Source organism: Sceloporus occidentalis, unplaced genomic scaffold (genome assembly GCF_023333645.1).
Source record: "Sceloporus occidentalis isolate IW3139 unplaced genomic scaffold, rSceOcc1.0.p SCAF_307, whole genome shotgun sequence".
NCBI lineage: Eukaryota > Metazoa > Chordata > Lepidosauria > Squamata > Phrynosomatidae > Sceloporus > Sceloporus occidentalis.
Window position 1 is genome coordinate 249802 of NW_028317287.1, and position 16032 is coordinate 265833.

Consider the following 16032-nt stretch of genomic DNA (forward strand, 5'->3'; position numbering starts at 1 on the left):
GCCAGAATGGTTTCTCTAGTGGCAAATATTCCCCAGTGATCCTCTATGGGCCAGAATGGTTTCTCTGTGGGCAAATATTCCCTAGTGATTCTCTATGGGCCAGAATGGTTTCTCTAGGGGCAAATATTCCCCAGTGATTCTCTATGGGCCAGAATGGTTTCTCTAGGGGCAAATATTCCCCAGTGATTCTCTATGGGCCAGAATGGTTTCTCTGTGGGCAAATATTCCCTAGTGATTCTCTATGGGCCAGAATGGTTTCTCTAGGGGCAAATATTCCCCAGTGATTCTCTATGGGCCAGAATGGTTTCTCTGTGGGCAAATATTCCCCAGTGATTCTCTATGGGCCAGAATGGTTTCTCTGTGGGCAAATATTCCCTAGTGATTCTCTATGGGCCAGAATGGTTTCTCTAGGGGCAAATATTCCCCAGTGATTCTCTATGGGCCAGAATGGTTTCTCTGTGGGCAAATATTCCCCAGGGATTCTCTATGGGCCAGAATGGTTTCTGTAGGGGCAAATATTCCCCAGTGAGTCTCTATGGGCCAGAATGGTTTCTCTAGGGGCAAATATTCCCCAGTGATTCTCTATGGGCCAGAATGGTTTCTCTAGGGGTAAGTATTCCCCAGTGAGTCTCTATGGGCCAGAATGGTTTCTCTAGGGGCAAATATTCCCCAGTGATTCTCTATGGGCCAGAATGGTTTCTGTAGGGGCAAATATTCCCCAGTGATTCTCTATGGGCCAGAATGGTTTCTCTGTGGGCAAATATTCCCCAGTGATTCTATATGGGCCAGAATGGTTTCTCTATGGGCAAATATTCCCCAGGGATTCTCTATGGGCCAGAATGGTTTCTCTAGGGGCAAATATTCCCCAGTGGTTCTCTATGGGCCAGAATGGTTTCTCTAGGGGCAAATATTCCCCAGTGAGTCTCTATGGGCCAGAATGGTTTCTCTAGGGGCAAATATTCCCCAGTGAGACTCTATGGGCCAGAATGATTTCTCTAGGGGCAAATATTCCCCAGTGGTTCTCTATGGGCCAGAATGGTTTCTCTAGGGGCAAATATTCCCCAGGGATTCTCTATGGGCCAGAATGGTTTCTCTGTGGGCAAATATTCCCCAGTGATTCTCTATGGGCCAGAATGGTTTCTCTAGGGGCAAATATTCCCCAGGGATTCTCTATGGGCCAGAATGGTTTCTCTGTGGGCAAATATTCCCCAGTGAGTCTCTATGGGCCAGAATGGTTTCTCTAGGGGCAAATATTCCCCAGTGAGTCTCTATGGGCCAGAATGGTTTCTCTGTGGGCAAATATTCCCCAGGGATTCTCTATGGGCCAGAATGGTTTCTCTGTGGGCAAATATTCCCCAGTGATTCTCTATGGGCCAGAATGGTTTCTCTGAGGGCAAATATTCCCCAGGGATTCTCTATGGGCCAGAATGGTTTCTCTGTGGGCAAATATTCCCCAGGGATTCTCTATGGGCCAGAATGGTTTCTCTAGGGGCAAATATTCCCCAGGGATTCTCTATGGGCCAGAATGGTTTCTCTAGGGGCAAATATTCCCCAGGGATTCTCTATGGGCCAGAATGGTTTCTCTGTGGGCAAATATTCCCCAGGGATTCTCTATGGGCCAGAATGGTTTCTCTAGGGGCAAATATTCCCCAGGGATTCTCTATGGGCCAGAATGGTTTCTCTGTGGGCAAATATTCCCCAGTGATTCTCTATGGGCCAGAATGGTTTCTCTGAGGGCAAATATTCCCCAGTGATTCTCTATGGGCCAGAATGGTTTCTCTGTGGGCAAATATTCCCCAGAGATTCTCTATGGGCCAGAATGGTTTCTCTGTGGGCAAATATTCCCCAGTGATTCTCTATGGGCCAGAATGGTTTCTCTGAGGGCAAATATTCCCCAGTGATTCTCTATGGGCCAGAATGGTTTCTCTGTGGGCAAATATTCCCCAGGGATTCTCTATGGGCCAGAATGGTTTCTCTAGGGGCAAATATTCCCCAGGGATTCTCTATGGGCCAGAATGGTTTCTCTGTGGGCAAATATTCCCCAGGGATTCTCTATGGGCCAGAATGGTTTCTCTAGGGGCAAATATTCCCCAGGGATTCTCTATGGGCCAGAATGGTTTCTCTAGGGGCAAATATTCCCCAGGGATTCTCTATGGGCCAGAATGGTTTCTCTGTGGCCAAATATTCCCCAGTGATTCTCTATGGGCCAGAATGGTTTCTCTAGGGGCAAATATTCCCCAGTGGTTCTCTATGGGCAAGAATGGTTTCTCTATGGGCAAATATTCCCCAGTGATTCTCTATGGGCAAGAATGGTTTCTCTAGGGGCAAATATTCCCCAGTGGTTCTCTATGGGCAAGAATGGTTTCTCTAGGGGCAAATATTCCCCAGGGATTCTCTATGGGCCAGAATGGTTTCTCTGTGGGCAAATATTCCCCAGGGATTCTCTATGGGCCAGAATGGTTTCTCTAGGGGCAAATATTCCCCAGGGATTCTCTATGGGCCAGAATGGTTTCTCTAGGGGCAAATGTTCCCCAGGGATTCTCTATGGGCCAGAATGGTTTCTCTGTGGCCAAATATTCCCCAGTGATTCTCTATGGGCCAGAATGGTTTCTCTAGGGGCAAATATTCCCCAGTGGTTCTCTATGGGCAAGAATGGTTTCTCTATGGGCAAATATTCCCCAGTGATTCTCTATGGGCAAGAATGGTTTCTCTAGGGGCAAATATTCCCCAGTGGTTCTCTATGGGCAAGAATGGTTTCTCTAGGGGCAAATATTCCCCAGGGATTCTCTATGGGCCAGAATGGTTTCTCTAGGGGCAAATATTCCCCAGTGGTTCTCTATGGGCAAGAATGGTTTCTCTAGGGGCAAATATTCCCCAGTGAGTCTCTCTGGGCCAGAATGGTTTCTCTGTGGGCAACTATTCCCCAGTGAGTCTCTATGGGCCAGAATGGTTTCTCTAGTGGCAAATATTCCCCAGTGATCCTCTATGGGCCAGAATGGTTTCTCTGTGGGCAAATATTCCCTAGTGATTCTCTATGGGCCAGAATGGTTTCTCTAGGGGCAAATATTCCCCAGTGATTCTCTATGGGCCAGAATGGTTTCTCTAGGGGCAAATATTCCCCAGTGATTCTCTATGGGCCAGAATGGTTTCTCTGTGGGCAAATATTCCCCAGTGATTCTCTATGGGCCAGAATGGTTTCTCTGTGGGCAAATATTCCCCTGTGATTCTCTATGGGCCAGAATGGTTTCTCTGTGGGCAACTATTCCCCAGTGAGTCTCTATGGGCCAGAATGGTTTCTCTGTGGGCAAATATTCCCTAGTGATTCTCTATGGGCCAGAATGGTTTCTCTAGGGGCAAATATTCCCCAGGGATTCTCTATGGGCCAGAATGGTTTCTCTAGTGGCAAATATTCCCCAGTGATCCTCTATGGGCCAGAATGGTTTCTCTGTGGGCAAATATTCCCTAGTGATTCTCTATGGGCCAGAATGGTTTCTCTAGGGGCAAATATTCCCCAGTGATTCTCTATGGGCCAGAATGGTTTCTCTAGGGGCAAATATTCCCCAGTGATTCTCTATGGGCCAGAATGGTTTCTCTAGGGGCAAATATTCCCCAGTGATTCTCTATGGGCCAGAATGGTTTCTCTGTGGGCAAATATTCCCCTGTGATTCTCTATGGGCCAGAATGGTTTCTCTGTGGGCAAATATTCCCCAGTGATTCTCTATGGGCCAGAATGGTTTCTCTGTGGGCAAATATTCCCTAGTGATTCTCTATGGGCCAGAATGGTTTCTCTAGGGGCAAATATTCCCCAGTGATTCTCTATGGGCCAGAATGGTTTCTCTGTGGGCAAATATTCCCCAGTGATTCTATATGGGCCAGAATGGTTTCTCTATGGGAAAATATTCCCCAGGGATTCTCTATGGGCCAGAATGGTTTCTGTAGGGGCAAATATTCCCCAGTGAGTCTCTATGGGCCAGAATGGTTTCTCTAGGGGCAAATATTCCCCAGTGATTCTCTATGGGCCAGAATGGTTTCTCTAGGGGTAAATATTCCCCAGTGAGTCTCTATGGGCCAGAATGGTTTCTCTAGGGGCAAATATTCCCCAGTGATTCTCTATGGGCCAGAATGGTTTCTGTAGGGGCAAATATTCCCCAGTGATTCTCTATGGGCCAGAATGGTTTCTCTAGGGGCAAATATTCCCCAGTGAGTCTCTATGGGCCAGAATGGTTTCTCTGTGGGCAAATATTCCCCAGTGATTCTCTATGGGCCAGAATGGTTTCTCTGTGGGCAAATATTCCCCAGTGATTCTATATGGGCCAGAATGGTTTCTCTATGGGCAAATATTCCCCAGGGATTCTCTATGGGCCAGAATGGTTTCTCTAGGGGCAAATATTCCCCAGTGGTTCTCTATGGGCCAGAATGCTTTCTCTAGGGGCAAATATTCCCCATTGAGTCTCTATGGGCCAGAATGGTTTCTCTAGGGGCAAATATTCCCCAGTGAGACTCTATGGGCCAGAATGATTTCTCTAGGGGCAAATATTCCCCAGTGGTTCTCTATGGGCCAGAATGGTTTCTCTAGGGGCAAATATTCCCCAGGGATTCTCTATGGGCCAGAATGGTTTCTCTAGGGGCAAATATTCCCCAGTGAGTCTCTATGGGCCAGAATGGTTTCTCTAGGGGCAAATATTCCCGAGGGATTCTCTATGGGCCAGAATGGTTTCTCTAGGGGCAAATATTCCCCAGTGGTTCTCTATGGGCCAGAATGCTTTCTCTAGGGGCAAATATTCCCCATTGAGTCTCTATGGGCCAGAATGGTTTCTCTAGGGGCAAATATTCCCCAGTGAGACTCTATGGGCCAGAATGATTTCTCTAGGGGCAAATATTCCCCAGTGGTTCTCTATGGGCCAGAATGGTTTCTCTAGGGGCAAATATTCCCCAGGGATTCTCTATGGGCCAGAATGGTTTCTCTAGGGGCAAATATTCCCCAGTGAGTCTCTATGGGCCAGAATGGTTTCTCTAGGGGCAAATATTCCCCAGTGAGACTCTATGGGCCAGAATGGGTTCTCTAGGGGCAAATATTCCCCAGTGCTTCTCCATGGGCCAGAATGGTTTCTCTAGGGGCAAATATTCCCCAGTGAGTCTCTATGGGCCAGAATGGTTTCTCTAGGGGCAAATATTCCCCAGTGAGACTCTATGGGCCAGAATGGTTTCTCTATGGGCAAATATTCCCCAGTGGTTCTCTATGGGCCAGAATGGTTTCTCTAGGGGCAAATATTCCCCAGTGATTCTCTATGGGCCAGAATGGTTTCTCTGTGGGCAAATATTCCCCAGTGATTCTCTATGGGCCAGAATGGTTTCTCTAGGGGCAAATATTCCCCAGGGATTCTCTATGGGCCAGAATGGTTTCTCTGTGGGCAAATATTCCCCAGGGATTCTCTATGGGCCAGAATGGTTTCTCTAGGGGCAAATATTCCCCAGTGATTCTCTATGGGCCAGAATGGTTTCTCTAGGGGCAAATATTCCCCAGGGATTCTCTATGGGCCAGAATGGTTTCTCTAGGGGCAAATATTCCCCAGTGAGTCTCTATGGGCCAGAATGGTTTCTCTAGGGGCAAATATTCCCCAGTGAGTCTCTATGGGCCAGAATGGTTTCTCTAGGGGCAAATATTCCCCAGTGAGTCTCTATGGGCCAGAATGGTTTCTCTAGGGGCAAATATTCCCCAGTGAGTCTCTATGGGCCAGAATGGTTTCTCTAGGGGCAAATATTCCCCAGTGAGTCTCTATGGGCCAGAATGGTTTCTCTAGGGGCAAATATTCCCCAGGGATTCTCTATGGACCAGAATGGTTTCTCTAGGGGCAAATATTCCCCAGTGAGTCTCTATGGGCCAGAATGGTTTCTCTGTGGGCAAATATTCCCCAGTGATTCTCTATGGGCCAGAATGGTTTCTCTGAGGGCAAATATTCCCCAGTGATTCTCTATGGGCCAGAATGGTTTCTCTAGGGGCAAATATTCCCCAGGGATTCTCTATGGGCCAGAATGGTTTCTCTAGGGGCAAATATTCCCCAGTGAGTCTCTATGGGCCAGAATGGTTTCTCTAGGGGCAAATATTCCCCAGTGAGTCTCTATGGGCCAGAATGGTTTCTCTAGGGGCAAATATTCCCCAGTGAGTCTCTATGGGCCAGAATGGTTTCTCTGTGGGCAAATATTCCCCAGTGATTCTCTATGGGCCAGAATGGTTTCTCTAGGGGCAAATATTCCCCAGGGATTCTCTATGGGCCAGAATGGTTTCTCTGTGGGCAAATATTCCCCAGGGATTCTCTATGGGCCAGAATGGTTTCTCTAGGGGCAAATATTCCCCAGTGATTCTCTATGGGCCAGAATGGTTTCTCTAGGGGCAAATATTCCCCAGGGATTCTCTATGGGCCAGAATGGTTTCTCTAGGGGCAAATATTCCCCAGTGAGTCTCTATGGGCCAGAATGGTTTCTCTAGGGGCAAATATTCCCCAGTGAGTCTCTATGGGCCAGAATGGTTTCTCTAGGGGCAAATATTCCCCAGTGAGTCTCTATGGGCCAGAATGGTTTCTCTAGGGGCAAATATTCCCCAGTGAGTCTCTATGGGCCAGAATGGTTTCTCTAGGGGCAAATATTCCCCAGTGAGTCTCTATGGGCCAGAATGGTTTCTCTAGCGGCAAATATTCCCCAGGGATTCTCTATGGACCAGAATGGTTTCTCTAGGGGCAAATATTCCCCAGTGAGTCTCTATGGGCCAGAATGGTTTCTCTGTGGGCAAATATTCCCCAGTGATTCTCTATGGGCCAGAATGGTTTCTCTGAGGGCAAATATTCCCCAGTGATTCTCTATGGGCCAGAATGGTTTCTCTATGGGCAAATATTCCCCAGGGATTCTCTATGGGCCAGAATGGTTTCTCTAGGGGCAAATATTCCCCAGTGGTTCTCTATGGGCCAGAATGGTTTCTCTAGGGGCAAATATTCCCCAGTGAGTCTCTATGGGCCAGAATGGTTTCTCTAGGGGCAAATATTCCCCAGTGAGATTCTATGGGCCAGAATGATTTCTCTAGGGGCAAATATTCCCCAGTGGTTCTCTATGGGCCAGAATGGTTTCTCTAGGGGCAAATATTCCCCAGGGATTCTCTATGGGCCAGAATGGTTTCTCTGTGGGCAAATATTCCCCAGTGATTCTCTATGGGCCAGAATGGTTTCTCTAGGGGCAAATATTCCCCAGGGATTCTCTATGGGCCAGAATGGTTTCTCTAGGGGCAAATATTCCCCAGTGAGTCTCTATGGGCCAGAATGGTTTCTCTAGGGGCAAATATTCCCCAGTGAGACTCTATGGGCCAGAATGGGTTCTCTAGGGGCAAATATTCCCCAGTGGTTCTCCATGGGCCAGAATGGTTTCTCTAGGGGCAAATATTCCCCAGTGAGTCTCTATGGGCCAGAATGGTTTCTCTAGGGGCAAATATTCCCCAGTGAGACTCTATGGGCCAGAATGGTTTCTCTATGGGCAAATATTCCCCAGTGGTTCTCTATGGGCCAGAATGGTTTCTCTAGGGGCAAATATTCCCCAGTGATTCTCTATGGGCCAGAATGGTTTCTCTGTGGGCAAATATTCCCCAGTGATTCTCTATGGGCCAGAATGGTTTCTCTGTGGGCAAATATTCCCCAGGGATTCTCTATGGGCCAGAATGGTTTCTCTGTGGGCAAATATTCCCCCGGGATTCTCTATGGGCCAGAATGGTTTCTCTAGGGGCAAATATTCCCCAGTGATTCTCTATGGGCCAGAATGGTTTCTCTAGGGGCAAATATTCCCCAGGGATTCTCTATGGGCCAGAATGGTTTCTCTAGGGGCAAATATTCCCCAGTGAGTCTCTATGGGCCAGAATGGTTTCTCTAGGGGCAAATATTCCCCAGTGAGTCTCTATGGGCCAGAATGGTTTCTCTAGGGGCAAATATTCCCCAGTGAGTCTCTATGGACCAGAATGGTTTCTCTAGGGGCAAATATTCCCCAGTGAGTCTCTATGGGCCAGAATGGTTTCTCTAGGGGCAAATATTCCCCAGTGAGTCTCTATGGGCCAGAATGGTTTCTCTAGGGGCAAATATTCCCCAGGGATTCTCTATGGACCAGAATGGTTTCTCTAGGGGCAAATATTCCCCAGTGAGTCTCTATGGGCCAGAATGGTTTCTCTGTGGGCAAATATTCCCCAGTGATTCTCTATGGGCCAGAATGGTTTCTCTGAGGGCAAATATTCCCCAGTGATTCTCTATGGGCCAGAATGGTTTCTCTAGGGGCAAATATTCCCCAGTGATTCTCTATGGGCCAGAATGGTTTCTCTAGGGGCAAATATTCCCCAGTGAGTCTCTATGGGCCAGAATGGTTTCTCTAGGGGCAAATATTCCCCAGTGAGTCTCTATGGGCCAGAATGGTTTCTCTAGGGGCAAATATTCCCCAGTGAGTCTCTATGGGCCAGAATGGTTTCTCTGTGGGCAAATATTCCCCAGTGATTCTCTATGGGCCAGAATGGTTTCTCTAGGGGCAAATATTCCCCAGGGATTCTCTATGGGCCAGAATGGTTTCTCTGTGGGCAAATATTCCCCAGGGATTCTCTATGGGCCAGAATGGTTTCTCTAGGGGCAAATATTCCCCAGTGATTCTCTATGGGCCAGAATGGTTTCTCTAGGGGCAAATATTCCCCAGGGATTCTCTATGGGCCAGAATGGTTTCTCTAGGGGCAAATATTCCCCAGTGAGTCTCTATGGGCCAGAATGGTTTCTCTAGGGGCAAATATTCCCCAGTGAGTCTCTATGGGCCAGAATGGTTTCTCTAGGGGCAAATATTCCCCAGTGAGTCTCTATGGGCCAGAATGGTTTCTCTAGGGGCAAATATTCCCCAGTGAGTCTCTATGGGCCAGAATGGTTTCTCTAGGGGCAAATATTCCCCAGTGAGTCTCTATGGGCCAGAATGGTTTCTCTAGGGGCAAATATTCCCCAGGGATTCTCTATGGACCAGAATGGTTTCTCTAGGGGCAAATATTCCCCAGTGAGTCTCTATGGGTCAGAATGGTTTGTCTGTGGGCAAATATTCCCCAGTGATTCTCTATGGGCCAGAATGGTTCTTCTAGGGGCAAATATTCCCCAGGGATTCTCTATGGACCAGAATGGTTTCTCTAGGGGCAAATATTCCCCAGTGAGTCTCTATGGGCCAGAATGGTTTCTCTAGGGGCAAATATTCCCCAGTGAGTCTCTATGGGCCAGAATGGTTTCTCTAGGGGCAAATATTCCCCAGTGAGTCTCTATGGGCCAGAATGGTTTCTCTAGGGGCAAATATTCCCCAGTGAGTCTCTATGGGCCAGAATGTTTTCTCTAGGGGCAAATATTCCCCAGGGATTCTCTATGGGCCAGAATGGTTTCTCTAGGGGCAAATATTCCCCAGTGAGTCTCTATGGGCCAGAATGGTTTCTCTAGGGGCAAATATTCCCCAGTGAGTCTCTATGGGCCAGAATGGTTTCTCTAGGGGCAAATATTCCCCAGTGAGACTCTATGGGCCAGAATGATTTCTCTAGGGGCAAATATTCCCCAGTGGTTCTCTATGGGCCAGAATGGTTTCTCTAGGGGCAAATATTCCCCAGGGATTCTCTATGGGCCAGAATGGTTTCTCTGTGGGCAAATATTCCCCAGTGATTCTCTATGGGCCAGAATGGTTTCTCTAGGGGCAAATATTCCCCAGGGATTCTCTATGGGCCAGAATGGTTTCTCTAGGGGCAAATATTCCCCAGTGAGTCTCTATGGGCCAGAATGGTTTCTCTAGGGGCAAATATTCCCCAGTGAGACTCTATGGGCCAGAATGGGTTCTCTAGGGGCAAATATTCCCCAGTGGTTCTCCATGGGCCAGAATGGTTTCTCTAGGGGCAAATATTCCCCAGTGAGTCTCTATGGGCCAGAATGGTTTCTCTAGGGGCAAATATTCCCCAGTGAGACTCTATGGGCCAGAATGGTTTCTCTATGGGCAAATATTCCCCAGTGGTTCTCTATGGACCAGAATGGTTTCTCTAGGGGCAAATATTCCCCAGTGATTCTCTATGGGCCAGAATGGTTTCTCTGTGGGCAAATATTCCCCAGTGATTCTCTATGGGCCAGAATGGTTTCTCTGTGGGCAAATATTCCCCAGGGATTCTCTATGGGCCAGAATGGTTTCTCTAGGGGCAAATATTCCCCAGTGATTCTCTATGGGCCAGAATGGTTTCTCTAGGGGCAAATATTCCCCAGGGATTCTCTATGGGCCAGAATGGTTTCTCTAGGGGCAAATATTCCCCAGCGAGTCTCTATGGGCCAGAATGGTTTCTCTAGGGGCAAATATTCCCCAGTGAGTCTCTATGGGCCAGAATGGTTTCTCTAGGGGCAAATATTCCCCAGTGAGTCTCTATGGGCCAGAATGGTTTCTCTAGGGGCAAATATTCCCCAGTGAGTCTCTATGGGCCAGAATGGTTTCTCTAGGGGCAAATATTCCCCAGTGAGTCTCTATGGGCCAGAATGGTTTCTCTAGGGGCAAATATTCCCCAGGGATTCTCTATGGACCAGAATGGTTTCTCTAGGGGCAAATATTCCCCAGTGAGTCTCTATGGGCCAGAATGGTTTCTCTGTGGGCAAATATTCCCCAGTGATTCTCTATGGGCCAGAATGGTTTCTCTGAGGGCAAATATTCCCCAGTGATTCTCTATGGGCCAGAATGGTTTCTCTAGGGGCAAATATTCCCCAGGGATTCTCTATGGGCCAGAATGGTTTCTCTAGGGGCAAATATTCCCCAGTGAGTCTCTATGGGCCAGAATGGTTTCTCTAGGGGCAAATATTCCCCAGTGAGTCTCTATGGGCCAGAATGGTTTCTCTGTGGGCAAATATTCCCCAGTGATTCTCTATGGGCCAGAATGGTTTCTCTAGGGGCAAATATTCCCCAGGGATTCTCTATGGGCCAGAATGGTTTCTCTGTGGGCAAATATTCCCCAGGGATTCTCTATGGGCCAGAATGGTTTCTCTGTGGGCAAATATTCCCCAGTGATTCTCTATGGGCCAGAATGGTTTCTCTAGGGGCAAATATTCCCCAGGGATTCTCTATGGGCCAGAATGGTTTCTCTGTGGGCAAATATTCCCCAGGGATTCTCTATGGGCCAGAATGGTTTCTCTGTGGGCAAATATTCCCCAGTGATTCTCTATGGGCCAGAATGGTTTCTCTAGGGGCAAATATTCCCCAGGGATTCTCTATGGGCCAGAATGGTTTCTCTAGGGGCAAATATTCCCCAGTGAGTCTCTATGGGCCAGAATGGTTTCTCTAGGGGCAAATATTCCCCAGTGAGTCTCTATGGGCCAGAATGGTTTCTCTAGGGGCAAATATTCCCCAGTGATTCTCTATGGGCCAGAATGGTTTCTCTAGGGGCAAATATTCCCCAGGGATTCTCTATGGGCCAGAATGGTTTCTCTAGGGGCAAATATTCCCCAGTGAGTCTCTATGGGCCAGAATGGTTTCTCTAGGGGCAAATATTCCCCAGTGAGTCTCTATGGGCCAGAATGGTTTCTCTAGGGGCAAATATTCCCCAGTGAGTCTCTATGGGCCAGAATGGTTTCTCTAGGGGCAAATATTCCCCAGTGAGTCTCTATGGGCCAGAATGGTTTCTCTAGGGGCAAATATTCCCCAGTGAGTCTCTATGGGCCAGAATGGTTTCTCTAGGGGCAAATATTCCCCAGGGATTCTCTATGGACCAGAATGGTTTCTCTAGGGGCAAATATTCCCCAGTGAGTCTCTATGGGCCAGAATGGTTTCTCTGTGGGCAAATATTCCCCAGTGATTCTCTATGGGCCAGAATGGTTTCTCTGTGGGCAAATATTCCCCAGGGATTCTCTATGGGCCAGAATGGTTTCTCTAGGGGCAAATATTCCCCAGGGATTCTCTATGGGCCAGAATGGTTTCTCTGAGGGCAAATATTCCCCAGTGATTCTCTATGGGCCAGAATGGTTTCTCTAGGGGCAAATATTCCCCAGGGATTCTCTATGGGCCAGAATGGTTTCTCTAGGGGCAAATATTCCCCAGTGAGTCTCTATGGGCCAGAATGGTTTCTCTAGGGGCAAATATTCCCCAGTGAGTCTCTATGGGCCAGAATGGTTTCTCTAGGGGCAAATATTCCCCAGTGAGTCTCTATGGGCCAGAATGGTTTCTCTAGGGGCAAATATTCCCCAGTGAGTCTCTATGGGCCAGAATGGTTTCTCTAGGGGCAAATATTCCCCAGGGATTCTCTATGGGCCAGAAACGTTTCTTTATGGGCAAATGTTCCCCAGTGATTCTCTATGGGCCAGAATGGTTTCTCTAGGGGCAAATATTCCCCAGTGAGTCTCTATGGGCCAGAATGGTTTCTCTAGGGGCAAATATTCCCCAGTGATTCTCTATGGGCCAGAATGGTTTCTCTAGGGGCAAATATTCCCCAGGGATTCTCTATGGGCCAGAAAGGTTTCTTTATGGGCAAATGTTCCTCAGTGATTCTCTATGGGCCAGAATGGTTTCTCTAGGGGCAAATATTCCCCAGTGAGTCTCTATGGGCCAGAATGGTTTCTCTGTGGGCAAATATTCCCCCATACTTCTCTCTGGGCCAGAGGGGTTTCTGTATTGGCAAGGAAATAATAGTATCCTTATGGTCAATAATAATACCAATCTCCTTCTCCTGTCCCTCTCTCAGTCTCCCAGAAGTCAAGGTCAGCTATATTGACGAGGACATCCCTGAGTCACTTGCATCACGGAGTTGTATCTCTTTAACGGTAAGGAAAGATAGGCATCCTTCCCTTTTCCTCCCCTTTCCTGCCCAAATTCATCCTTCTTTTATCTTCATAGGATGGCAGGGGAATAGACCTTTCAACTCATAGGTAACCAAGGGGCAAAACTGGGGGCGGACGCGTCTCCCTTCTCCCCCTTTTTAGGGAACGGTTTTTAGGCTCAAGGCCAACCCAAGAGCATCCCTTTGTGGCCCATGGACTCTCCTTCACTTCTCTCCTTCTTTTGTAGGATTCGGAGAGCGATGGCTGTCCTGCAGAGGCTGATCTTGGGTCCAGGTCTGACAGGTAAGGTCTTCTCCGTTTGGGTTCTGGATGGGGACTGAATGAAGAAGTCTCCGCAAGTGGTCTTTCCACTTTGTTCCATGGCCTGTTCCTGTCTTTCTTTCTTTCTTTCTTTCTTTCTTTCTTTCTTTCTTTCCTTCCTTCTTTCCTTTGTTTTTTCTGTCTTTTTCTCCTTCCTTGTTACTTTCCCTTCCCCTTCCATCATTCTCCCTTCCCTTCCCTTCCTTCCTTCTTTCCCTCTTTCTTCCTACTGGGACTGAGAGGGTGATGATGATGGTGATGATGATATCATATTCCTGTCTGTGTTTCAGTTTGGAAGGGATCCCTGAAATGCTTGAGGCAGAGAGCCTTCCCTCTTTGATGGTAATGTAATAAAGTCCTTTCCCCCTTTTCCCTCTTTATTGGAGGACTGTCCAAACTCATTCTTCTTTTTCCTTGCTAGGAAAACGATGAAGAGATGGAAGCCACAGGGAAAGGAAAAGATGGGGAGAAGGTGAATAACTCTTTGGGCTCATGGGTAACAAAAGGGGGAAACTGGGGGGGAGACTTTTAGGGTCAGGGCCAGCCCAAGGCCACCCCCTTGTGTCCCATGGTCTCTCTTTCACTTCTCTTTATCTATAGGATTTGGGCAGCCATGATCCCTGTCCTGCAGAAGCAGAGCCTAATCCTACACCCGCTTCAGACAGGTGAGTCCTTATGTCCCCCCAAGCGGCTTTTCCAGAACTTCATTCTGGCCCCGGTTATTTCATGGTCTTTTTCCTTCCTTCCTTCCTTCCTTCCTTCCTTCCTTCCTTCCTTCCCTTCTATCATTCCCCATCCCCTCCTTCTTTCCTTCCTTCTTTCTTTGCTTCCTTTTTCTTACTTTCCTTGTTTCCTTTCTCTTTCCTTCCCCTCCTTCCTCTTTTCCTTCCTTTTTTACCTTGCTCCTTCCTTTCATTCCTCCCTCCCTCTTTCCTTCCTTCTTTTCCCCTCCCTTTCTTTTCCACCTCTTTCCTCCCTCTCTCCCTCATTCTTTTCCTTGAACCCTTCTCTCTCTCCCACCCTCCTTTCTTCCTTCTCTTTCTCTCCCTTTCCCCTTCTTTCCCCTCCTCTCCTTCTTCCTTCCTTCCTGCCCTCTTTCTTTCTTTCCTTCCTTCCTTCTTACTGTGACTGAGGGATAATGATGATGATGATGATGATGATGAGGATGATATGTTTTTCCTGTCCCTATTTCAGTTTGCCACAACCACAGGGGACCAATGCAGAGGAGACCATCCCTGAGACGCTTGGCCTAGAGAGTATTTCCTCTTTGACGGTAATTGAAGAGTCTCCCCTTTTCCCCCCTTTTCTGTCCAAATTCTGTCCAAATCTATTCTTCTTTCATCTTGATACGATGACCATGAAGTTAAGGAAGCCCCAATGGGGGCCGCAGGGAAACGAAAAGGTGGGGAGGAGGGGAATCATAGAACCCAAGGGCCTTGATCCAGTCCAACCCCCTTCTTCTGCCATGCAGGAACTCTCTATCAAAGCAGGCCCATTGACAGATAGATGGCCATGCAGCCTCTGTTTGAAGACCTCTGAGGAAGGAGACTTCACCACAATCTCTCAGGAAGGAGTGTCTTCCACTGTCAAACAGCCCTTACTACTCCTAATGTTGATCTGGAATCCCTTTTCCTGTACCTTGCCTCCCTTGCTGCATCGGGTCCTATTCTCTGGAGCAGCAGAAAACAAGCTTGCTCCCTCTTCAGCAGGGCATCCCTTTAATATTTAAACAGGACTGTCATATCACCTCTTCACCTGCTCTTCTCCAGGCTAAACATCCCCAGCACCTTAAGTCTCTCCTCAGAGGGCTTCATGGTTTCCAGACCCTTTCCCTCCTTTGGACACATGGCTCCAATTTCTCAATGTCCTTCTTGAATTATTTTGCCCAGAACTGGACACAGGGCTATTCCAGGTGGAGCTTGACCGAAGCAGAATAGAGTGGCACTATGACTTCTCTTGATCTAGAGACTATACTTCTATTGATGCAGCCTAAAATCGCATTGGCCTTTTTAGCTGCTGCGTCGCACTGTAGACTCACATTCAATTTGTGGTCTAATCTAGGACTCCTAGATCTCTTTCACACGTAGAAGTCTCTCATTCAGCCAGGTGTTTCCCATCCTATTTAACTATTTGAGGGGATGTCATCTTGAGGAGGGAGCAAGCTTGTTTTCTGCTGCTCCAGAGAATAGGACCCCATGGAGCAATGAAGCTGAAGGAAAAGAGATTCCAGCTCAATATGAGGAGGACCTTCCTGAGAGTAAGGGCTGTTTGACAGTGGAACACACTCCTTCCTCCTCAGAGATTGTTGTGGAGTCTCTCTCCTTAGAGGTCTTTAAACAGAGGCTGGATGGCCATCTGTCAATGGGGATGCTTTGACGGAGAGTTCCTGCATGGCAGAAGAAGGGGCTTGGACTGGATCAGGGCCCTTCTTGGGGTCTCTAGGATTCTATGATTCTATATTTATGCATTTCATTTTTCCACCCTAAAGAACTCTGAAGAACTCTTTCAAATCATGAGTAACAAAAGGGCCACCCCAAGAAGATCCCCTTGTACCCCATTTTCTGTCTTTCACTTCTCTCCCCCCTCTGTTTATTTATAGGGTTCAGATGCTGGTCCCTGTCCTGCAGAGGCTGATCCTGGGCCCAGTTCAGACAGGTAAGTTCATCTCTCCAAATGGCCGAATGACCGGCGTATGACAATGTCCCCGCAAGCGGCCTTTCCGCAGCATCGTCCTGTTTTGTATCCTGCTCCGTTTCAGGGTCCCAGAACCTCAAGGGAGAACCTCTGATGAAGAGCGCTGTGTTCAGGAGTCTGACGCGAATAATTCTAACTGTTCTGTGGTAAGGAAGAAAAGGGCCTTTTAAAGAAATATTTGCAAAGGGTGGGGTAGGCTTTTCCAGGGACT

At 47.9% G+C, this 16032-nt stretch overlaps 1 protein-coding gene across 1 annotated transcript in view; it reads left to right on the forward strand.

Annotated features, from left to right (window-relative positions):
* LOC149274960 (uncharacterized) overlaps positions 1 to 15786 on the forward strand; it is a 70715-nt gene extending 54929 nt beyond the window's left edge. The window contains exons 5-11 of the mRNA XM_089505065.1: positions 12731 to 12809; positions 13054 to 13109; positions 13418 to 13469; positions 13549 to 13599; positions 13728 to 13792; positions 14322 to 14400; positions 15727 to 15786. Of these exons, the coding sequence (XP_089361191.1) occupies positions 12731 to 12809; positions 13054 to 13109; positions 13418 to 13469; positions 13549 to 13599; positions 13728 to 13792; positions 14322 to 14400; positions 15727 to 15786 (442 nt within the window). The remainder of the gene's footprint in view (positions 1 to 12730; positions 12810 to 13053; positions 13110 to 13417; positions 13470 to 13548; positions 13600 to 13727; positions 13793 to 14321; positions 14401 to 15726) is intronic.
* The last annotated feature ends 246 nt before the right edge of the window (positions 15787 to 16032 follow it).